At 35.3% G+C, this 24,300-nt stretch overlaps 1 protein-coding gene across 4 annotated transcripts in view; it reads left to right on the forward strand.

The window, feature by feature from the left end:
• The window catches only part of CAMSAP2 (calmodulin regulated spectrin associated protein family member 2), an 87,431-nt gene extending 63,511 nt beyond the window's left edge, over nt 1-23,920 (forward strand). For 2 of the 4 annotated variants that reach the window (XM_086617875.1, XM_086617876.1), the window contains 11 exons: nt 5,116-5,209; nt 6,276-6,369; nt 8,953-9,023; nt 9,527-9,596; nt 10,421-12,632; nt 13,304-13,440; nt 13,997-14,217; nt 15,244-15,343; nt 17,319-17,434; nt 19,083-19,201; nt 20,635-23,920. In XM_086617875.1, the coding sequence (XP_086474001.1) occupies nt 5,116-5,209; nt 6,276-6,369; nt 8,953-9,023; nt 9,527-9,596; nt 10,421-12,632; nt 13,304-13,440; nt 13,997-14,217; nt 15,244-15,343; nt 17,319-17,434; nt 19,083-19,201; nt 20,635-20,940 (3,540 nt within the window). In that variant the 3' untranslated portion in view covers nt 20,941-23,920. Of the gene's footprint in view, nt 1-5,115; nt 5,210-6,112; nt 6,116-6,275; nt 6,370-8,667; nt 8,674-8,952; nt 9,024-9,526; nt 9,597-10,420; nt 12,633-13,303; nt 13,441-13,996; nt 14,218-15,243; nt 15,344-17,318; nt 17,435-19,082; nt 19,202-20,634 lie in introns of all 4 variants that reach the window. The other 2 variants (XM_009985693.2, XM_009985692.2) reach the window with 2 other exon arrangements.
• Nucleotides 23,921-24,300: the final 380 nt, after the last annotated feature.

A 24,300-nucleotide genomic window follows, 5' to 3' on the forward strand; every position in this document is an offset into this window, starting at 1 on the left:
CTGGTTTAAAGGGATTCAGGATCAGGAATGAAAAGGAAGATCCAACTAGGGAACAGTTCTTTAAGAGAAGATTTCTCTCCTGAGAAGGGACAAAATGTTCCCAACTCATTATTTAAAGGGAAGCAGAGCGGTTTGCTTTCACTGATGTTAATGGGCCAGTTTTCCCACTTCTTTGTTCTAGTCTGAAACAAGACATACTGGAGTTTTCAACTGGAGTTGTTGTGGCGTTTTATTAACCTGTGGCAGGAGATACGACAAACTGGTATTGCGTGGATCATACACAGAACTGTGATTTGGCCTTCTCCAGAGAGTTTGTAACACTCCAGTTTTCTTCAGTCTTGACCCATTTATGCTGGCGCTTGTGTAATGTGTAAACTACGGATTTGCGTTTCGGGTAACTTTACTGGCCTACAGAAAAGAGATTTTAATGTGCATTGTGACATAAATTTTACAGTGTATTTTTATGTTCATTTTGAGAAAATTCCTGAAAGTGTCTATGGCTGCTTTTGCGTTCAGTTTCAGTGGATTAAAACCTGATTACAAATTATTTGTGTCATTTGTATGTATGACCTTGCACTTATTACTCTATAAATATGCAGATCTAAAACCTATCGATATTGGAAGGATATGTATATATTTTAAGTGGCAAGGTTTGACATACTATGTCTGTTAACTAATTTGATTTAAAAATTAATCATGATTTTAAAATTGTGGAGGGGGGATAGAGATATTAAAGAAAGTAACTTATCTTTTTGGTATAAAATTTTATAAAACAAGCTAGCTTCTATCTCCCTTTGATACAGAAGCACGTAATGACTGTAGATTTTATACTCAGAATATGGGACTTTTTTTTCCAAAAGATAATCTTCCAAAATCTGTTAAACAGAAGGATTTTTATTGTACAGTACCAGAAGATGCAAGAGATAAAATGTAACCAGTAGTAGTACAGCTGACTACATACAACGAATGAACAGTCTGCAAATACCAAATTGAAAAAAATAAACCAGAATGTTTAGCAAATAAAAGCATCTATGAAGCTGCAAGTCTGCCATCTGCTGTTCAGTGGTTTTGAGCCAGTCTGAACTGCTCAGAGCTCTGAATACTGTTATGCTTCTGAATATTTTTGTGTATAAGTGCATGTGATAATCATGTGATGAGCTATTAGAACTTTCGTTGGCATAATCAAGGCAAAATCTGTGGAAATAATATCTACAGTCTTTCTAGCCCTGGGTAGCAGGATTATTACAGACCCACAGTTAGTTTTTCCGAAAAATTGAATTATTGATCATCAGTCTTCCCCTTTGATCATTATTATTAACATCCCTTTCTGACTATAAATAACTTGTGAGAAAATGCGGTTTCCATCATGATGTTTCCACCATCAAACATCTAAAGTAGCCTCAGTTCTAAGAGGGCTGTGCAGCCAACAGTTTCATTTTTACTTCAGTAAATACTGCTTTGGTGATTTTGGAAAAACAAACTGTCTTGCGGTAGCTCTGGACTTCATGGAAGATATTCTGAGAAGGAATATCGGAGTCCTTCAAAAAATAGTCACACTAGTAAATGCAGCATGTCAACATAAACATAAGAAATTGGAGTATTTAAATGCAGTGTTATTTCAGATGGGGTCAAAGCTATGGTTAGAACATTTTATCATTCTTTTTTTTCATAGTTAAAAAAATCCAGTTAAAAATGTAGACATTTGAGCGGTGATTAGGAGAGGGGGAAATATTGAGAGAAATTGTAGAAACTGTAATATTTAAAAATTGTAGTATTAAAAAATCATATTATTTCTGAGAGGTGTATCTGATTTTTTCCTTTATGTGTATTGCTTCCTTAATGAAATCTGTGTGTGATGCCAAAATGCTATGCTTAACTTTTTTTTTGAATGGAAAAGATTTTTGCTATGAACTTTTCCTCATTCAGTTCTGTTGTGCTGAATAAGCAGAGACGGGGTTTTTCCTGGTCTATTTATAGCTTGTATGTAACAACTATGCTAACATCTGGCTGATCCCTTCATCATATACTAAAGTGTATGAGCAGCTTTCAGTCTAAGAGTATCCCTTTGCTGGAGTAAAGGCTTTTCTACAGTAGAAATATTAGAGAAAAAAAAAATCTGAATCAAAAGTGTCAAACAGGTATTTAAAATTATATTTTCAATTTTACCGATACAAAATTGAGGTTATCTCATGTATTATTAAACATTTTTGTTGTAACTTTTTTGTTTATTTTAAAAAGATATTCTTACCTCTAATGCATCTGGTTTGTTTCTGAAATAAAATGACTTTTTTTTTTAGTATTTTTGTTAAATGTTTTCTTACAGTCCAGGGTTTGAGGTACTCATTTTTAAGGCAACAAAATTATTACAACAATGGAATTTGACACTTGAGGGACTGAGAACAGTGAAGCTGTCAAAAGAAGTCTTAAATGGAAGTCTTACGTCGTCTGGATACAATTTTTATTTTGAGTACATCCTCTGTGGGCATACACCAGGTGTACTCAAATATACAGTTAAACACTGAATGTGAGCAATCTTGCCTATTTATGTAGTTAAGCAGTGGAAAGTTAATGGGTCCATCACAGAATACAAAGCAGTTTTCTTCTCAGTCCTACTAGATCACAAAAAGCCTCCTCTTTCTGCTTATATTTTCCTCCTCTAGCTAGTGAATTGACAACAGAAGACTTACAGGCTTTGCAGCCGTGGATGCCTGAATCAACCAGAAAATGTTTTCATTGGATGAAGAAGTTAAAATAGAAACTGTGTGCTGCTGGTTTTAGCTTCTCAGACTTAGTCTGAATTTTGTTAAAGAACTGTCAGCTAAATCATTTGCTGTACTCTTATAACTCTGCAATTTGTTAGCTGATATTTAATACCACTCATTCTCCTAAAATCCTTCAGAAGAGAAACAACATATATATTGATATGTAGATCTCTTTCCTACAGAGTTCTGTGAAATTGAATGAGTAAACTGTTTGCAAGTTTATAAGTGTTCATTTAAGAACAATTCAAATGCAATTCTTAATCTGCAGCAAGGTTTTCTTGGAGACAAAGGAGGGCTAACAAAGGGCTGGAAATTAGAAAAATGTCCCATGCTCTGCTAATGAGAATGTTTCGTGTGTATAAAGATTACTCTATTAATATCTGTACTAGCAAAGTCTATAATGAAGATCCTCTTTAATAATATAGAAAATGTAGATGCCTTGTAAACTCCCTTCTAAAAACCAAAATGACAGCTGTCCTTTATCAAACCAAAGGTCCATCTGGCATCGTATCTGGTTTCTCACAACAGTTTGGCAATGGCAGAAGCCAAAGCAAGTAGAGAAGACCAGGGCAAGCCATAGGTTTTATTGTGAAGAGGTTTAGGAATTCTCTACCATGCTATGTAACATTATCTACTCAATTAACATCCTTTATAAGCAGATTTTTCCCTATCTTTTTTTAAAAAGAAAAAAAGAGAACAAAATTAGGTAAATGTTTGTTTTCTTCCTAAATCAGCTCTGGTTTCTTTGTGTTACCATAGAACTCAGAAGAGACATTACTTTCCTTTGCAACTCTTCTCTGAAGCAAATAATTAAATAAATTCCCACTTTGCCTGAGAGTCTTTTTTTACTTAATTTCATTATTAAAGAAAAATAAAAAGAACAATAGCATCTGATAGTTTAGTGTAAAAATGCTAATTTTCTGAAGTATGGAAAGTTTTATAGGACCAAATACTAAGAAAGCTTTATTTTTAAAAAAAGGTCACATGGAAATATATTTCTGGGTTTCAACCTTACTTTAGAAGTTGGAAGTGCTCTTGATGTTGTTAGTTTGTAAAAATTAAACCAATAAGTGTGTTAATTTATGTTTTCCCATTTAAGCTGCAAAATGTTGAACAAAAATAGCATAAAGTGGAGAAGAACTGAGTATTTGAAATTATTCGGTGCTAATGACATGAAAAAAGTGATTAAGGACTGCTTTTATAAGTATTGTTAGCTAGACATTATTGGGTTTCATTGCAGAAAGACTTTTTTAAAGAAGCTGTTTTAAAAAGTTGTTTAATTACGGCTTCTCAATTTAATGTGTAAGTAGAGGTTTGTATTGTTTACTTTTTCAGACTTTGTAAGACTGGTGACACAAGTCTGCGCACCTGCTTGAGCCAGTTTGGGTCTGGGTACTCGTTGCTCTCATTCAGTTGATATTTCTAGATACGAAGCAGCTTAGGACGGTGATCATTTGGCCTCTGAACTCTTCAGCCAACAAACTTTCTGGTCTCTTTGCACTCCTCCTTATATGTTCTTGCAGCAGAAACTGCTGCTACTGCTTCTGCCTGGTTTTCTTCTCAATTGATTTTTTTTTTTTTTTTTTTTTGGTTCCAGTTCATGTCACTAGTTGTTTCTTACTTTTCAGCTGTTTTTCCTCTTGTATTAAATCTGATATCTCCCACACTCTGTGTTTCATAGCTATGTAATGGTAAAATACAGTAGGGAGATATATCAACAATGTACTAAGTGTGCATAAATCTTTGGAGCTAAAACCTTGTTCTAACCTGCATTGAAAAAACACTGCTGCTGGATTTTGTTTTACATTAGAGACTTATAAATCTGGGTAGATCTTCACAATTGTGGCAAAAAGCACATACTTGACACAAAAACCTAAATCAGATTCAAAATTCCTACACTAAAACTAAGGGCTACTGAAGTTTTTCATGTTGAAAAGCACTGAAGATTTTGTTGCCCAGCCTTGCAAAACAATGGTCTTTTCACTGTTTTTTTTTATGGAAATGGCTAATCTGTTTGACAGGCGTGTTCTTCCACCCATCCTGTACCTCTTTGCCCTGCCTGCAAGACATCAGGCCTGAGCATATGCTTATTTATGAAATATTTCAACCCAAACAGTTATAATCTGATCAAGTTGTGTGTATTGGATAGTTGGTGCTACAGGTCATTGTTATTAATCTCATTTTCTAAGAAATCCATAGAGAAGAGATTGTAAACTGCATGAAATGCAGAGACATATCTTGAATGCTGCTTGATCTATTTATTTGCAGGCTTGCATTTTAACAGAAATGTCTCCTTTTTTTTTTTTTCCTTTTTATTTTCCACTTTTTTTTTTTTCTTTTTTTTGTTTTGTAGAGCAACTACATGGTGTTCATGGCAGAATTGTTCTGGTGGTTTGAAGTAGTGAAGCCATCATTTGTGCAACCTCGTGTTGTTGTACATCCCCAAGGTAATTATTTTAAGGACTAGTTTTAATATGCATGTTTTTAATATGTATGTATACTGATTGCCATTGTGTTCACAAATACAGTGAATATTTTAGTTAACAGGATTTGGCGGTGTACAATCCCCTTAAAGAAGGAGAAAAGTACTCTTTCCTTGTGTTAATCTTCATCTCATCTCATAAATCATAATTAGATTTAGTGGTCTATTACTAAAAACCTCATTTAAATTGTTGTGGAATAATCACTTGCAAATTTTCCTGACCTAAACAAGCCTAGGCAGGGATTACAAACATAATAAGGAGCCAAGAACAGAATTTAGCCTGAAGAGCTTATATTGCTGAGAAGATAACAAGAGAAAGGAATATAAATCTGGGGAAAATGAACAAATAGTTAATTGTAAAATTTCATCTTGTACCTGGGTGGAAAGGCAAGGTCTTCCGTCAGTAAATTCTCAAATTTAAAAATCCACCCTTCAAGTAGACCTTCAGATCTGTTAATGAGTACAGAGCCATGGTAACTTAAACATTCATACAGTAGTGCTGTGATTGTCTCTCCAAAAGCTAGGAAGAGATTTTAATTTTGTGCCTTTTATACCTTTTTTTCATTTATATGCTTTATAGCACATACAAATCTGACTTAAGTCTTTTAAATATTGCTAACTAATTTAGGATATGACCAAAATACTATTTTCTTGCTGAAAAGTCAGTCTAAGAGTTTTGGGGGAAAAAAATTTATCAGAAAACTTTAATCCAGAAGAAGAATATTTATTTTTGCTAAAAAGATTGCCTGCTTTTAATTTTGTGGCTCTTTTTCAGTTTTTTTTCCTTTATTATTTCTTCCCTTGCATTTTGTCGTCATTTTTGTCATTCTCCATTCTGTTAATTAGTGCCAATATGGAAACTTTGGAGGAGGTAAAGCTGAAAGGAAGTGACTAGATTTTAATCTAAATAATGGAACCATTGAAAATTCTTTAAATCTTTGGAAATCATTACTTGAGATTATTCCAGATGGCTTTTCTACTATGGCTTTTAACTGAATGCTGAACTATAATACCTTTGTTCTTCCTGGCAGCCGAACCTGCAAAAGATGCAGCTTCTGCTCACAGCTTGAGTGCTAACAGAAGAAGTTATGTGGATGGCCCATCTGGTTCTGACTTTGTAGCCAGGTAATGTCAGAGAATTGCTAGTACTGAAACAGTGCTAGTTTCTAGTACTAGTACAATCTTCTCCTTTCTATTCAAAATCAAACACGGATTTTTATGTAGTTTTGTTGCCTTTTTGCAATGCTCAAGGATTGAGTTACCAAATATAATCTGTAGAATTTTGTGGAAGATCTCATAGTTCAGCTGTTTTCACCACTGCCCCGTTGCATGGCAGGCACCATGTTCATGTTTGTACAGTTGATGTTTGCCACTTGGACAGCACCTGTTTTCTTACCAGTTTACAGAACAACCCTTAACCATTCAGCAGAGACGTGTCACATGGCCTTCTTGTCCTCTTCAATTTCATGTGGGGCTGCTGACCAAGTCTGCTCTGAAAGAGCTATTTTTACAGAATTCACAGCAAATTTTCCGAAAATGATAAAGAGTGTAAACTAAGATAACAGCAAGAAAATGATTGAGTGATGGCTTTAGTTTGAGCTTGTTATGTTACTTAAGTACCATGAAGGTCAAATAAGTAAAAATAAATACTTAGGCTATGATGAACTAAAACCTAAGTTTTGTGAGCATCAAGAATGGAAAGCTAACTGCTTTATTAAATTATGTTGTGCATTATTTGTATTTTTTGTAAGTATATGTGAAACATTATTTTTAGTATTACTGTTACAGATTTGGAAGCAATATAAAAACATCCTGTTTCCCTTGTGTTCTGTGGCTGATCATACATTTGATAAGAGGCAGAAATTGCATGTTAGGCCGCCTTTCAAATCTTTCTTTTGACAGGGTGAAGAAAGGGATCTGATCTGAACGTAGTGGATGAGGGGTAGCACTGCATCGTATTTATAATTTAGGGGCAAAGGTTTCTTGATTGTATCTGAACTGACACAGAGGAGAAGAGTAAAATTTACATTTTAATTGGATATTCAGCAAATTGTTGTTTGCAAATCCTGTTCAACCTTTTCTCTTGTTTTTGGATTATTTTTTTTTTGCGGTGGTGGGGAGGGTGGTGTTTGGCTGGTTTTGGGATTTGGTGGGATTATTTTCAGTATTAGGAATCCCTGCTGACTTCAACCAGGAAATAATATTTTTTTACTATCGTTAAATGCTGTGATTCTGAGTCTCTTTTTCCTGTGTGTTTCTGAAGTATTTCCCATGTAGACAATGAAGTTATTTTTAGTATAAACTGAGCATATAAGCCAGGAGAACAAGAAACAGTAGTTTTGAAGGTATCTTTTGGAACAGGGGTTCCCAAGGCCATTCACACCTTGCAAAGCCACTGCAAGCAGTCCACAAAGGGCTTGTAACTATGACTGTCCTGTAGAACAAAGAAAGGTTTGCCGTAAAAATCACTATTTGTATGTGGCTTCCAACCTGATGTCCTCCTTTAAGAGCCCTTCATGAACAACACTTCAGTGACTTATCTTTTAGAAGTTCTATGAAGATAATAATTCATATATCAGTTACGCTTAAAAACAATTAAACTAAAGAAACAGAGTTCTGTGCTATACTTATTCTTGTGCTGTAGTGATCACTGTAGAGAAGGTTTTCTTTAAACGTAAAGTCATTAGGTAAATGCTGGACAACATCACAAGAGAAGTCTATCTGTAGCCTTGACTGTGTAAAAAAAATCCCCAATCCATAGCCATTAGCCGTGCATTTATCCGTGCTCTTGACAAATAAACAAACGATAAAAGCGCTAAACAAATATTTTGAAAATTACTGTTTGAAAAAGGGAGTTTGGTAGTGTCCTCTTCATCTCAGTGATTGAAATTCAAAACATAAAAGGATTTAATCTGGCTTGATTTTGAAGTCTGGCGTCTTTAGAAGTGTTTTATGTACAAATGCAGGCATCTTTATCCATGTTTCTTTGTTCTGATCCTGAAGCACCATGATCAAAACATTGAATTATGTTAATCCTGTTCTGGATTACCACAGCTAGTCTATTGCAGACTTTCTCTATGAACCAAAAAAAAAGTATCAGTTTTAAGTAGAAACAGAGGAAATCTTTGTAATTACTGTTTTAGTAGTGAATATAACTTTCGTGTTTTATAAAGTGTCTATCAAAAATTCTCCTTCATCCACTTCTAGAGTATATTGCAGTCCAGACATAAAGCAGAAGTTTCAGACTAAGCAACTGGAAAAAGAGATGGATGAAAAGTGTGTGATATTAGCTGCAGTCACTCAGTTTTGAGGCCAGTACCAACTGCCTCATTTCGTTCATGTTTATGTTTGGGGGTTTTGCTAAAATCAAACCTAAAAATGGGGATCTTCTAATAATGACATTTACATGAAATAAATCAGGAGACAAGTGTCTTAATAAAACTCACGCTGCTCTGTGGCTGTTTGTGTAGGAGAAATACCTTTTTGCCTTTTTGGTCTATATGCATTAGGTCCAGTTAAAGTTAATAATATTGTTCTCTTTTTAGTTGATAAACTAATATTTCAAGAAGAGAATTACAGCTCACTTTCTTCCCTGTCACAAAAAAAAAAAATCTGGTTTTGTGTTGGCCCAGGAGATGAAGTTTGGTTGCCCTTTTGTAATGTGGCTTTTGATATATTACTTCTAACTTAATGTCTCTTGCTTTATAGATTGGGAAGTCCAACTTATACACCATCTCATCAGCTGCATACACCCCAGCAGCCTTATTCATCTGTTCCAGGTAACAATTTACAAATGGCTGGAAGAGGCAATGACACAAGGTGTCATCTTCTGAGTAAATTGCTGCCTTGCTTATATTTATTCAAACATTATTTATGCAGAAATTGCTGGGAGAGCGTTACATGAAAGGCTAATGAATGAGTTCTGTAATTTGTAAAATATACAAATGGGAAGTTTGTGTTCATACCTCTTGCGTATATTTTTTTTAATTTGACTTCTGTTTTGATTATGTGGAATATGGATTATAAGTATTTGTAGTATATTTTAGTAGTATTTGTAGTATATTTTAATCGATGGTAAATTCTTTGAGGGATGAGGTATATAATATATATTCAGGATTAAATTGACTCAGGTCATCTACTTGTATTCTCAGTATAAAAACACTTATTTTGCCACTGTAATGTTTTAAATAGTGAAGCAAACTAATTTGTTAAAGCAACAGAAAGTCATGTTAAAATCATTTTTCATAGCAGTTACCTTTGGTTCTATTTTAATTTCACTTAGGAGTCATCAGAAGGTCTTCATCAATGTCTTACGTGGATGGGTATGTAGGGACATGGCCCAAAGAAAAAAGGTAAGTAGTCTTACCATATGAGTTGGTTAAAAAATGATTATTTATTGGTTGTAAATAGTAATAAATGCTCCATTGTAGTTTGGATTTTCAGAATCCTGTAATGAGAGTTCTTGTAAGTGACTTGCAAAAGTAGAAAAAGAGAAAACTATCGTGGATTAAGAACTCTGTGATAAGAAACAAACTTCAGAAATAAATCATCTATTTTTTACGTTGAAATGAAGTATATTTGAGATATTTGAATTGTTGACATTAAATATGTTCACATTTACTCATCACAATCAACTAGAAATGGTAAGAGTAACATGGCTAATGAGCTCAGTAGTATTTGAACTCGCATTATTTTGTGGATAGTAAGAACAATCAGGCTGAATTTTTCAGTTAGACTGGTCATAAACTCTTAATCTGTAGGGTGTAAACTAAAGTTAAAATTTTAGGAGGTTGTAGTGCTGGGTTATTTAGTAAGTATAGTTGTGTCTCTTTTCACATTTTTTCTGATCTAGTATGGTAATTCTTATATTCCTAAAATGCCCAGAATTTATCCCAAAGTAATAAGCATTGGCTATCTCTGAAGAAAATGTTGTTATATTCTATTTTATTGTGCATTTATTTAATGATGTTTATATCTAGTTATTAAATAGATATAAAAATATGTGTGTGTTTATATATTATATTATTATATTATATTTGAAGCTAGGCAAAATACAATACACCTAACAGTGCCTTTAACACTACAGTCTTAAAATAATTTTAAAACCAAATGTGAATATTTCATTATTATTAATCATGAGTTGTTCAGTTATTTCCTTTATTCTCCTCTCTATTAGGTCATCATTACATGGAGTTTCATTTGACATTTCTTTTGACAAAGAAAAAAGCATTCCGGTATCTACTCCGAACAGAGGAATTACTAGATCTGTAAGCAATGAAGGCCTTACACAAAACATCAACCGCGTGCCCAAACATATTAGAAAAAATCTGTCCTTCAAACCAGTAAATGGAGAAGAGGAAAACCAAGATATTGAAGAGGAAAAGGACACGATAGCTCATAAAGACACAAAGGCCAATCAGTCTCTTAACACAAATAAAAAAAATGCCAATGAGAGCAGCCACTACAGGTTTCCAAACGGAGCTTTGCAAAACAGGGCAGTTCTGGATGATTTTGGCAATCAGATTGAGACACCAAGCATTGAAGAGGCTTTGCAGATCATTCATGACACAGAAAAATCTCCCAGAGTTATCCAACCAGACCAAATTACAAACGGGTTCTTTCTTCACAATCAGGAAATGAGCATCTTGAATTCAAACATCAAACCGAATCAGTCTACCCCTGACATAATTACAGACACAAAAGGTGCTCTGAGTCCTGTGACTGACAATACAGAAGTAGATACTGGAATACATGTCCCTTCAGAAGATATTCCAGAGACGATGGATGAAGACTCTTCTTTGAGAGATTATACTGTAAGCATGGACTCTGACATGGAAGAACCATCTAAATTTCTCCAGGATTATGACGTGCGAGCTGGCAATCACAGAGATCAATTAAGTCCCTGCCCCAGCTCAGTAAGTACTAAATCACAGGCAGGCAGCAGTGCTTCTTCAAGTTCCGGGGTTAAAATGACTAGCTTTGCAGAGCAGAAATTCAGGAAGCTGAATCACACAGATAGTAGAAGCAGTGGAAGCAGTTCTCAGAAAACGACACCGGAAGGTTCTGAGCTGAACATCCCTCATGTGGTTGCTTGGACTCATATTCCTGAGGAGGCATCTGTCCCTCACGGAAGAGACACGACACAGTTACTGGCTTCTGAAATGGTACATCTTAGGATGAAGCTAGAGGAAAAGAGGCGAGCCATTGAAGCACAAAAGAAGAAAGTTGAAGCTGCATTCACTAAGCAGCGGCAGAAAATGGGAAGAACGGCATTTCTTAATGTCGTGAAAAAGAAAGGTGATGGAGTATCACCTCTCCGAGAAGAAGCAGCGGGAGCTGAAGATGAGAAGGTATTCACTGACAGTAGTCGGTTGAAAGAAAAAGACACTCAAAAATCAGATGAACAAACTAGTAAGACTTCAGAATTATTAAAAGAAAACCCTGAAAATTCTCACAGCAAATGGTCAAAATCTCCTGCTACTCCTATGGATGCTGAAAAGCAATGGAATTTAGCAAGCCCCTCAGAAGAAAATTTTAATGAAGGAGATATCTTAGAATATACAAAATCCATTGAAAAACTAAACTCTTCCTTGCACTTTCTACAACAAGAAATGCAACGTCTATCCCTTCAACAGGAGATGTTGATGCAGATGAGAGAGCAACAGGCTTGGGTTATTTCTCCTCCTCAGCCTTCTCCTCAGAAGCAGATTCGGGACTTTAAGTCTTCATCAAGGCAAATGGGAACTCCATCTCCTATTGCACCTTTCTCACAGGAATCTCCTCGCTCTACACATCAATCTCCGCAGTCTTCCAACAGGAAGAATGCCTCTTTTCACATTAAAATGCAAAGGACTCCTAGGCCAAATGAACTGAAAATAACACCTCTAAACCGTACCTTGACTGCTCCGCGGTCTGTGGATAGTCTTCCCCGTTTGAGGAGATTTTCTCCAAGTCAGGTTCCCATTCAGACTAGATCTTTTGTTTGTTTTGGAGATGATGGCGAACATATAGGTGAACCTCAGTTAAGGGGAAATCTTTTGAAGGAAGTCAAGCCTACAGAAGAGGTAGCAAAAGAAGAAGGACCAAAATTGCTGAAACAGTGTGAACAGAAGTTGGAGGAAAAGGAGATTAAGCCTATTGAATCTAATGTTTCTGAAGTATTATCTCAGCCTATCACAGAAACTGTCTGCCTCACCCCTAATGAAGATCAGCTAAGCCAACCGATTTTACCAACACCAGCTCCCAAAACAGCTAACTTAATTGAAGTTTCCTTATCAGATTTGAAGCCACCAGAAAAAACTGATGTATCTGTTGAGAAATATGAAGGTGAGAGTGATAGAGAACAATTTGAGGATGACCAGAAAGTGTGTTGTGGATTCTTTTTTAAGGTAAGAGAACTAGTGGATGTGTATGTCTGCTATTAAGCTGCCTTTGAAAGGGAACTTCTTAATTCAGATAAGGGTTTCAGTGATGACTATCCATTGAAGTCAAAGCAGATGATTCTGCAACTCTAAATGTACAAGCATATATTTTGCACTTGATGATTAATTTGTCATCATAAGAGTGGTGAGATACTACCATACTGCAATTCTGAGCATGTGAGAGTATCCGTTTCCAGTCATAGTTGTGGAAGAGCGTTCGGAGTTTTTGGTGAGGAAGACACCTGCTGAATGTAGGCTTATTTTTAACATAAGCTTTGGTGACCTCAATTAAACATGCTCACATCTCAGCCTCACTTCTCCATCCCACCCTCAAATTTCACTAAAGGTTTTTGAAGTACATAACGGTCTGCATTTTTTTTAAATGTTGAATGTCTCGAGTTGCATGTTGGAGAGCCTTTTTCCCTCTCTTGGCTGGCTAAGGAAGTAGAGTCTTCCAAGACTCCCTTTTGAAGTTGGTATTTGGGAAAATAAACTTATTTCAAATACTGCACAAGTATGTTAGGATATTGCAACCCAGTGTACAGAATTAAGTGTGTAATGAGTTGGCAAAATCAGTTGCTGAATTCAGAGATCTTAATATTTTTGGGTCCTTTTCCTTCAAATACTGTTGCTGCTAGGATGATCAAAAGGCAGAAAATGATATGGCAATGAAACGAGCAGCATTATTGGAGAAGCGTTTGAGAAGGGAAAGAGAGACTCTGCTTCGAAAGCAGCAGCTGGAAGCAGAACTAGAACATAAGAAGGAAGAGACAAGGTAAAACTACATGTCCTGATCCAAAATGATCAGTAACAGGGAACATAAAAATGTCTGGTTTAGTTAAAAATGTAACTTCCGTGTCAAAAAATTGCATCTTAATATCCAGGATACTTAATCCTATAGCCAGATGTGCTAAGGAGCGCAGCTGAAGACACATGTCAGCTGGTCCTGCAAAATGAGCAGGTGGCATCAGTGTAGCTCAGGCTCAATGTAGGAACCCTGGTGGCCTGAGTGAAGCTCCTCAGAGCACTACCCCACCCTGCGCTTTGTATTCTGAGGGAGACCGTATCACTTTCGGCTTCTTTCTGCACACCTGCACAATCCTCGCTCAGTTACAGCAGCCAAGCTAATAAACATAGCTTTTATTTCACTAGTAACGGTATCCCGAAAAATTTAAACTGTCTGAAAATTGTAAAACAAGCAAGTTCGTCTTACTAATGTCCTAGAACACTAAAGTTCCAAAAATCTGATGCCTGTGCTGTCCTCACTGTGCTAGCTAAACCTGTTAATTTGGAGAGTTTCTACTGCTAAATTTATTTGATTATTTTTTTAGACGCAGAACAGAAGAAGAACGTCAGAAGAAGGAGGATGAACGAGCACGGCGAGAATTTATTAAGCAGGAATATATGAGAAGGAAACAACTAAAGCTTATGGAAGAAATGGATACTGTCATAAAGCCACGTTCCCTCTCAATCAAACAAAAAAAGCCACGTCCAAAATCTATTCATAGAGATCATATTGAATCACCTAAGACGCCAATCAAAGGTCCACCAGGTAACAAATGTTCATGTGGAAAGAGAGTCTGTTCATGCTAAAACACCAGCTTGGTTTTTGGTACTAACAAGCACGTGCATTTATTAGTGTCTTGTGCTAAATGGAACTGCACGTGACCAGACTGGAAAGCAAAATTTGCCAACAGAAAAGATGAATGTCACTTACCTGCTATGCATGCATGCATATATCAACAAACAAAAAGGTTAGCTGTATGAAAACTCAGTGGAAGCACCGATGTGTGTTGCAGGTTTCATGCGTACCCGTGTATTCTTCAGTAATCTCTTCTTGCACCTGTAGAGCTAAAATAAATAAAAATTGGGAGATAGGAGATCAATAAATAAAATGACGATTATTAAGAGTACTTAAACTCCCACTTAATACAGACAAAATTAGAAGTTACTTGTATATTTCATGTTTTTTTCTGTTTCGCTCACTTACCTACTACATATGTAGTTACAAATGTAGCAACACTAATCACGTGTAACAATTTAGCATTCTTTTAGATATCACCTAACTGCAGTAGTGATTGGAAGAAGTATTGCCAATTTACAGTTAGAAAGAAATAACTAGACTGCTCAGTGATCCTTTTTGTTACAGCATGGTGTAGCCTTGTTCTTCTGCTGCATTTTCTCTAGCTGCTTCCTGCCATCTTCCAGTGTAATTTGAAGTATTGCCTTAATACCTTCCAAGAATCCATCCCAAGCTCTAAATTAAGTCTCTTAAGCTCTTTTCTATGAGAACTTACTAACTTTGATTGCATTCTGTGATTTGCATAGTGCCAATATTCCCATGCCCATGCTTCACATTCATGCTGAATCTGAGACCATCCCAGGTGGCTGTAAATGGCTGGGTGTCAGCAAGTGTTTAGATGAAGTGTGCACCCCATATGCATGCAGGTATATCATGTACGGGTGTAAGAGTCCCTTATATCAAAGCTCTTACCAACTTTCTGATGCTGGTGTTGGGTCTAATGAACAGACTCTAATACTTGCGTAGTTTGTAAGACTTAACTTTGTTTTTATCCAGGTTCACAGCTTTATCGTGTTTTTTCAGTATCTAGTCTTTCATTGGCATCGCTGAATACAGGGGACAATGAGAGTGTGCAGTCAGGCAAGAGAACACCAAGGTAAAGCTACAATAACTATTTCATTTAATAAAATTTGATAATCAGCTATGTAAAACTAGCATGAATTTTAAAGAGGTCGTGTATATGTTGTGCGCACGAAGAACAGGTATGTTTCCCTGATTCGAGATGTTGATTGTTTCCGCTGTCAGGCATTAGGGGACCAAGCCATGATCATTTGTTTCACAAATTTTACCGAGTAAACCAGTTGGGCAGCTATAAATGAGGTCGAAACAAAACACTATTGACACAGTCTCTTAATTCACCTGCTTGTGTTTAAGTCTCAACTTCTGGATGTTTTGTTAAACCTGGATGGTACGTGCAGCTACATAGCTGCTTTTCTTTTTTAACATAGAAGCTTCTTTTCTGTTGTGTTTTTTTTTTTTTCCCCCTAGCAGTCGTACAGGGAAATACTAAATTTCTAGACTAGGACTTCAGCCTTTTCCAAACACCTGAATGTATTTTGCATTAAAAAAGAAATAAAAGAAAGAAAATAAATAAAAAATTTATAAAAATAACTGAGAAATCTTAATTTTACATACAAAATCTGTATTATAATTCAGAGGAAAATTATGATTTTTGTTTAACTACTTATATTCAGAGAAATATTTTCTTACAGAAAAGAAACAGGGAAGAAAGTCAAACTAGGAAAAGAGATTTGATGAGAAGTACTACACGTTGCGATACCACGTGTCATGTTTTTATGGCCACTATGCATCACTCATCAACTCTTGACATGCCTGCAGCTGGTTTCAGTTGACTTTTCAGTTTCTTTGATGTCTTGACAGCAGACTTTCTAGTTATTACAAAAGAAACTTTAATGAAATGATCCAAGTATCCTAACATCTCTTGTCATCTATTAAAAATGATCAGTTTTGAGAAGGATTTCTTCCAGCTGTATTAGCTATTAAAAAAGGCTTGATGTAGCTTATCTACACAGACTTTACAGAAGATGACCCCTCTCTGTGTAGTTTTAGTTGTACAATGCTGTACAATGTTTGTAATGAACAGTACATCTTGCTCTGGCTTTGGATTTGATTTATGATAAAATTTCGTACAAATTGCTGAAAGTAACAGAGTTGAAAGAATTTTCAGGATCTTTCCAGACCCATACTTTCACCTTTTCCTTGCATCAGACTTGTCTTTTGATGATCACACTGAGTGAATTTCAGTGATACCTTTGAGCTCTCCTTCATGCAGGTGCTAATCACAAAAGGTGAATTTTCATATTGAATTTTCATCTATTGCAGATTTTACTGGAAGTTAACGTGCAGATAAACGTTACTATAATACCACCAATTTTCCTTATTTTTTGCTAGTAGTGCTTTCCTTCTCACTTTACGTTTTCATTCCAAGCTGAAAATTTGACTGGCTTTTGCAGTAGCCACAATCAAAAAAACTTTAATTTAAGAAAACATGACAACCTTACTTAGATGTTTAAGTGCAAAACTATTAATGTTTCAGTGCAGACACAGCCTGAAGAATTACAGCACCAGAAGTTACTGCTTGTGAAAACAAAAATTAAAAAGGAAATTGTTTTGCTGTCTTAAATACAGCAGTTGTAACTGCCAATTGTTGTAATGATAAGTATAAATTAATTAAATGTTTGTCATATTCATCATTCTAGCGTTTGTTTGCTACATGAGATAACCTTGTTTTGCTAGTACCAATGCAAAAGTAACCCGAATTCTCACTTAGTAATAATATTCCATAGCCTAGAGTATCTATTAGGTTTTTGTCCCTCAGAAGATCCACCTCACCAAAGTACCAACTTCTTACATCACTCAGAATACTTTATACAGAACATGAACTCAGTTATCTGTTAATTTCTTCTGTAAATATTGTGCATGTAAGTATATAGTCTACAATTCAAATCATTGTTCTCTATCTTAGTACAGTTTGCCTTCCTTTCATATTAGGCGGCGGCTTTGCCAAACATTGTACATTTTTTTTAATAGATTTTAAAATTAATGTTTAGGTCTGAGTCCGTGGAAGGATTCTTATCTCCAAGTCGCTGTGGTAGTCGTAATGGAGAAAAAGATTGGGAAAATGCATCTACAACTTCTTCAGTTGCCTCTGCTACAGAATACACAGGTCAGTGACAACAATATTAAGTACTTGGCTATTAGTGGTTCTATGCACTAGAAGTTTTCAGTTATCTTTAGTTGGTTTCCTAAAACTTGATTGAGGATGCTTTCATAGAAATGTTACTTTCATCTCTTTTAAAATAGATGGTAATAATACGAGGTTAAAATGTTAAATCCAAAATGAAAGTACTGACTCAATAGCATTTGTGATAACCAGAATAAACTGCAGTTAGGCTCAGAACAGCAAATGGGCTCACAGGTCACTGTGCACTTCAGTAGTCTCTATAGAGAGCCAAGAAGACTTGAAATTAAAGCTCAAATTAGAATAGAATTACAAAAAGCAAAAACTAAATTGCAACAGGAAAAACCTCTCCTTAGCAATGTGAATTTAAATATTCTGCACCCTTTGTTTCCAAACAGATCTTTTATTGTTTATTAAAAACTTTACAATCTGACTTCTAATTCTTTGTTATATTATGAATCAGATAGTAATGGTATCTTCATCCTTTTTCTCCAAACATACAGCATGTGATACTGCAAAGACCTTGCATCATCAGGATTATAAAAGGTCTGGTTTTGCCCACCTAATACCACTTTGTTTGGTAAAGAGTAAAATAACGTTAGGTATTTTTGATAAACTTTTAGGGAGATTAGATTTGATTGATGGGCCTGCACAGCTCTGTCTGTACTGGAAAATGTTTGTTTTGAAAATAATCTTGGCTCCTTTCTGCTGAAAGGACTACAGTCTGGAAAGGCAAAGTGGTCCTTCTGAAAATCAGAAAGTACTTACCTGTTTTTAAACCATGAAACTTCAGTCAGTTTGTGTCAGTGTGTGCCACATGCATGTCAAATTAAATTGCAGGAAGGACAGCAAGACTTTGCCTGGGTGCTCTTGCTGAGTTTTCTCATGAAGACTCATAGTGTCGAAGGTCATCTTTTAATGATTATTATGTAGAGCTTATTTTTAAATGAAGGAATATACAGTTTTGTGAATCGAACAGAAGGCTTTTTGTTCACACATTTCAGTATCTTCACTCTGTCATTTGGATTTCATACAGCTTTTTTGTGTTGATTCTAGGCTTTTTTTTCCCAAGGCATAGACAAACAGAGATTTAATCTTAAATTTAATTGATAATTGCTTGTATATTATGTTCCTTTCTAGGGCTTGGAATTGGTACTTACATGTTGTTTTTTTCAAATGGTCTTGATACAAGTATGCACGTATTTCAGAAATTAAAACAGCAGAGATTTCTCTAAGCACTGCATCAGTTTCATTGTTACACCTCTCACCCTTGAAATCACAAGAAAAAGAAAGAATTTGGTCCCTCCTGGATGACTGAATTTTTAGTTAGAAAATGCAAAATGTTTTGTGATTCATAGAAAAGGTCCTCTGAGAGAAAATATATTTACCAAGACTGCCAATAATAATGATTTAATAATGAAAGACAGGTCTGTAAGCAAATTCAATGACAGGTGAAAGAACAACATTTTACTTGTTCGTGAAATTTGTGGTCTCTAGCCTAATTCTATTTTTTTCCTGGATTTGTATTTTTATGCATGCAAAAGATCCATACCAGAAGTCCTTCACAGTATTTGAAGTAACTCTTTGTTGGCTTATTGATTAACTTGGCTGATTTGTCATTCCTCCTCTGTAGGACCAAAGCTCTTCAAAGAACCCAGTGCTAAATCCAATAAGTACATAATTCAGAATGCGCTGGCACATTGCTGCTTGGCTGGAAAAGTAAATGAAGGTCAAAAGAAAAAGATACTGGAGGTAAGGATGTTTTTCCCCTAAAAACATAAACATCTACGTCAAACCACAGTCCGGCATTAGGAGGACACTCAAGTATACACACAAATATGCCAGCTCTTACTGAAAGCCTTGAGTAACTTCTGTAACTGTGACTTGCTTGCTGTGTAGACAGAAAGGTTGTCTAGCACTGCAGAAACAATTCATGCAGCACAGGAAGTTGAATTAATTTACATGTTAATTAATAGTTACTGCTTGTTTAATGTGGGAGCTTCAATATGCAAACTTTTATAGTTTGCTCACAAACTTGTTTTCCATAACATGAAAAATATCCCTCCTGTACATACGGATTCTCGAACTGTGACCCTTAGAACTAAGGCACAGTGCTCTCAACAGAAAAAAATGAAATACATCCCTCCTAGGCTTTTCTCCAGTTTCCAAGCAGTAGGGCACATTTAGAAAAGTGCCTTCCAGCCTTTTCTCTTATGCTGGTGTAAACCTTTCTGAAGATGCACAAATATTGTAAGGGTGAGGACTCAGGCACCAGTGTGTTTCCATGCAAAAGGAATAACACGGAGTTTGAGGGTTGAGAGAAATGGGACTGTTCCTTTTACCAACTGTGACTAATTTGACAGATTAAATAGATCAAAGAAACAGGTAGCTGGAATCTGGATTTAATTCCTTTTCCAAAATAAATTTCTCGAGTGTGTTTCTTGCCCTTTCTTCTCTTTGTAATTCTTCTGCATTCCTGTCTAGATGCTGCCTTCTCTGTCTTTCCAGCTACTTTTTGAAAATAACAAGTGAGAAATCAAGACAGCCTCTTTCAGTTCAAGTAACTGGGAGCATAATAACCCCGAAAAATCCCAGGAAAGAACAGCAGTAAAAAGGTCATGCTTAACTCTAGGATGCAAGATACATAACTTGTTAGAAGCTGTACATGTTCAGGGCACGTGTCCCACAGAGGTTATGCTGGGTGGAATAGGAATCTGAAGATTTCAGTTAATAAATAACTTCTGCTTAATACATTTCAACTGACTTCATGGTTTGACCAAACTTAAATGGATTTAGGGATGACTGAAACCCCATTTTTGCACTGGGGGATCTTTCAGGCACATCTAGACATAAGTAAATTTTATGTTCCCAAACTTGTTTGATCTACAAAAAATTTGTTAAGATGTCTGTTCTTGAGGTACAACTAAACAAGTATAGCTGAAATTGTCCAAATAAATAAAGTTCTGAAAAAATAAATCTTGAGAAAGATAGCTACCTTACCAAAATTTAGACAGGCGAAGCTTAGCAAATTGTAATGATTGAAAATAAGGCCTTTTAGTGGAGTTAGACATAAGTTTCAGCTCAGATAGAAAACAAGTTCAAAATGACAATCCAATGATTTTGAGTATTTTCTAACTACAATGCAAAATTCATATTGTGAATCTTTTTCTTTCTTTCTTTTAAAGGAAATGGAAAAATCCGATGCCAATAATTTCTTAATCTTGTTCCGGGATTCAGGCTGCCAGTTCAGATCTCTGTATACATACTGCCCTGATACTGAAGAAATCAATAAGTTGACGGGAATCGGTCCCAAGTCTATCACAAAGAAAATGATAGAGGGACTGTATAAATACAACTCTGACAGGAAGCAGTTCAGTCACATACCTGCTAAAACTTTGTCTGCCAGTGTTGATGCAATTACCATTCACAGCCATTTGTGGCAAACCAAGAGACCAGTAACTCCTAAGAAACTTTTACCCACCAAGGCATAGTAGATGGGAAAAAATTTGCTTCAGACAATTACGATAAACTTGCACTTCATCTTTACTGCCTATAGGAAATAGATTTCTAGTTGCCAACAAGACTTAAAACTGGACACCAAGTTCTATTATCATGTCCAACTGGAATGTAAACACAGTGTTTAGGAGTGCAGAAGATTATCGCTTAGGTGACTAATTGTGAGTGATTACAGAAATGTTTGACTCGTGTGGAGATTTGTATGTGCTAATGCAATATATAGAGTATATTTGCTCTGTATTTTGATTAGATACACTGAAGCACTGAATGTTCATCTTTAGTGACTCAAACTACATTTTTTTTTTACATCTGTTGCCTTATGTGTTAGTATTTGTGCTTGTCTTGAAATATTTTTTCTTTCACTAAAGAAATACTTCCTAATATTCTCAATACCATTGAACTTTGCATACTGACTTACCGTAAAGACTAAATAAGTTGTATGTCACTGAAGAACAGCTGAATGGGTCTGTTCTGCAAGATCCTTATTGCGTGCTGTAACAAAATCAAGATTCATTTCCCTGAGTATTTACAATTCTTTTTCAGTTAAATAATACTGATTTGCTTATAGACTATACAGTAAAGGAAAAAGCTTTTAACTGCTTGAAGTTTCCTTCAAATTCATTATTTAACAACTCAGGGTATAGTTAGGTGATTCAATTATTCCTGTTTCAGTAAGTTACCATCTGAAATGTAATGACTGACCGTGTGTATGTTCATAATACATTGGAATGCGAAGCAAAAAGATTTGGTAGACCTCTAAAACAGTTTAGCAAATGTGAATTGTTTTGCACTCTTCCGGATGAAGAGCATGCACACGGTCAGGTACGGCTTCTCCAAGGAAGAAATAGGAAATTGTGAAACATTCAGAACTAGATCCCTGATGTTTGCCTGACAGAACACTAAAAATATTCAGAAGAATCACAGAATTCACTAAGTCACAGATCTTTCAGAAGTCATGTATCTTCCCATTGATTTTTAAGATCCAGGCCACTGTCTGTTCTTCCTGCCTTCAGATCTGCCAGCTGAAACTTAAATCAATTTTCTAGGGAACTGACATCTGATAAGAATTTTCGGTGTGTCTTAGTAAATTTTTTTTTTGATGCAACCTAACAGATTATGTCTTGTGACACTTAGCAAGTTTAAATACATATGGCAAAAAAGCCTAAATGACATTTCAATAAATTTATAATATGACCATTTACAAAAACAAACCCTAGGCATATTTCAGTATTATTTATAAAGGGCTGCATTTTATTTCAAAACAGTGTTCGATTATTTTATAGATCACTATTTCGTTTCAGTGTTTTTTTCTTTTATAATTTGCTTTTAACATAGCACTGTTCTGAAACAAACAAAAAAAAAAACCACTACAAACTTGAAGCCTCCCCTAAATCTGTGGCTATTTTGATAATGTACACCAGAGGATTTGTTGGGGGAAAAAAATCTCATTCTCAGGAAAAGACTTGAATGATTTGTGATTCTGTTCTGTTTCAGTGTTGTGACAACTACATTAACATAAGACAGTATTGTGCTATAAGTATGTAGTCCATTCTGTTTCATGGGGAGACTAAAACTACGTTCATATTTCTCTCATTAAACTGCTTTGAGAGAAACTATGCCTCACTACTATGATGTACTCATTTACTTATAGAAAAGATGCACAGGAATGAGATGTCATTAACAGTTTAGAACAGTACTTTTTTAAATTATTATAAGGCCTTAGGCATCAATGCATCTGAGTTATAAACATTTTCTCAAAAATGCTGTCAGTTTTACTGTAATTTATGTTCTTATATTTATGTATATTTGTTAAAACTGTAAAAAAAAAAAGAAAAAACACTTTAAAATACATGTTTAATATGTATGTGGCTCAAAACTATTTGTGGTTAGCTGATTCCTACTGTTTGCATGTTTATCACCAGGATATGTAACTCTTATATTTCAAGTGTATACATATTGTGTATATAAGATATAAATAATATTAAAAAAAGGGGAAAGAGGGTTTGCACATTCTGCCTGTTAGACAGTTCCTACCAATACTGTTGTAGGAACATCCTGAATAACAATATGAAACTGTGTATAATACACAGTGATTCAAGAAACCAGGAGGTTGGAATTAACTGATACACACGTGGTGAAAAACTTCAAAAGAAGTTTTATCATGAGAGGCTTTTTATTTCTAAAATCTGTACTGTGATTAACTGAAGATTTGCAACACCGTAAAGACACACGCATCAATCTAATCAAAGTGAGCTTAAATACATGACAGGAATTCTTCGAGTCGTTTTAAATATATCTGAATGTACTATGAAATTTACATTTGTCAACAGGTTAAAGATTTGTGCAGTGTCTAAAAGTAGAATGTGAATAATGCAGTTGAAAGTTTCATTGCTCGCAGTATAAAGTTTTACTTAATACAGGAAAAGTAAAGCTAGGTATGCTTTTCCTTTTTAAGCCTGCAAATTTTCTAATTACAGTGGATCTTTGGTTGGGATCATGTTTAAAAAAAGAAAAAAAAAAAAAAGAAAAAAACCAACACAGGAGGCTTTCCATAAAGGCCAGTATTTATCACTGACCTTTGCAGAACACACTGGTGCTTTCATCAGGGGTATTGTTGCTACGACTGAATTGCCAAACTCTCGTCTTAGTTTTTTGGAGCAAAATTTCATATTCTAACAGTCATAATAGCTACTGAAATTTTTTTTTTAAATGTTAGTATGACTGTTAGTTTTTATTATTTGGCTGTTTAAAGCCAAATTCAGCTATTTAATTATGATTTAATGGGCACTGTTGAAAAATGTACAGTGTATTGTGTGCTTACTTGTCCACTTCTATGGAGCATAGCTTCCATATTTTTTCAAATGCTGTGCTGTAAAATATTGTCATTGCTACTTATGTGGTACAGTGTAGTTTTTTCCTTTCATTTAAATAAAAGCATGGCACCAAAAGTACATTTTTTGTTTTCTTGCTTGCATCTAAATGTAAACTGAAACTAAAAAGTTGACATTAATGTTTAAATCTTGTTTCTTCTTGTATTTCAGCAACATAGAAATTGTTGGAAATACGCACCATTTTTATTTCTCCTTTTGTTCCTCGTTGTTTGTCGTACTTTCACATACCACTTAGCTTTCTGATGTTATCAGAGGGAGGCTATTGAAGAATTAGGCCTCTCATTTCATTCCTGAGGACAACATGGTGTTTGTTACCCGGTTCTCTTCAGAAGTGAGTTTCACAATTGCAAGTCAGCTGATAAACACCTGTACTCTGGTTAGCTTCAGTTGTTCCAAAACCACAGAAACTTACTAGTCAGTGTAATAGGATTGTTTCAGAAGGGA

Source organism: Tauraco erythrolophus, chromosome 10 (genome assembly GCF_009769465.1).
Source record: "Tauraco erythrolophus isolate bTauEry1 chromosome 10, bTauEry1.pri, whole genome shotgun sequence".
NCBI lineage: Eukaryota > Metazoa > Chordata > Aves > Musophagiformes > Musophagidae > Tauraco > Tauraco erythrolophus.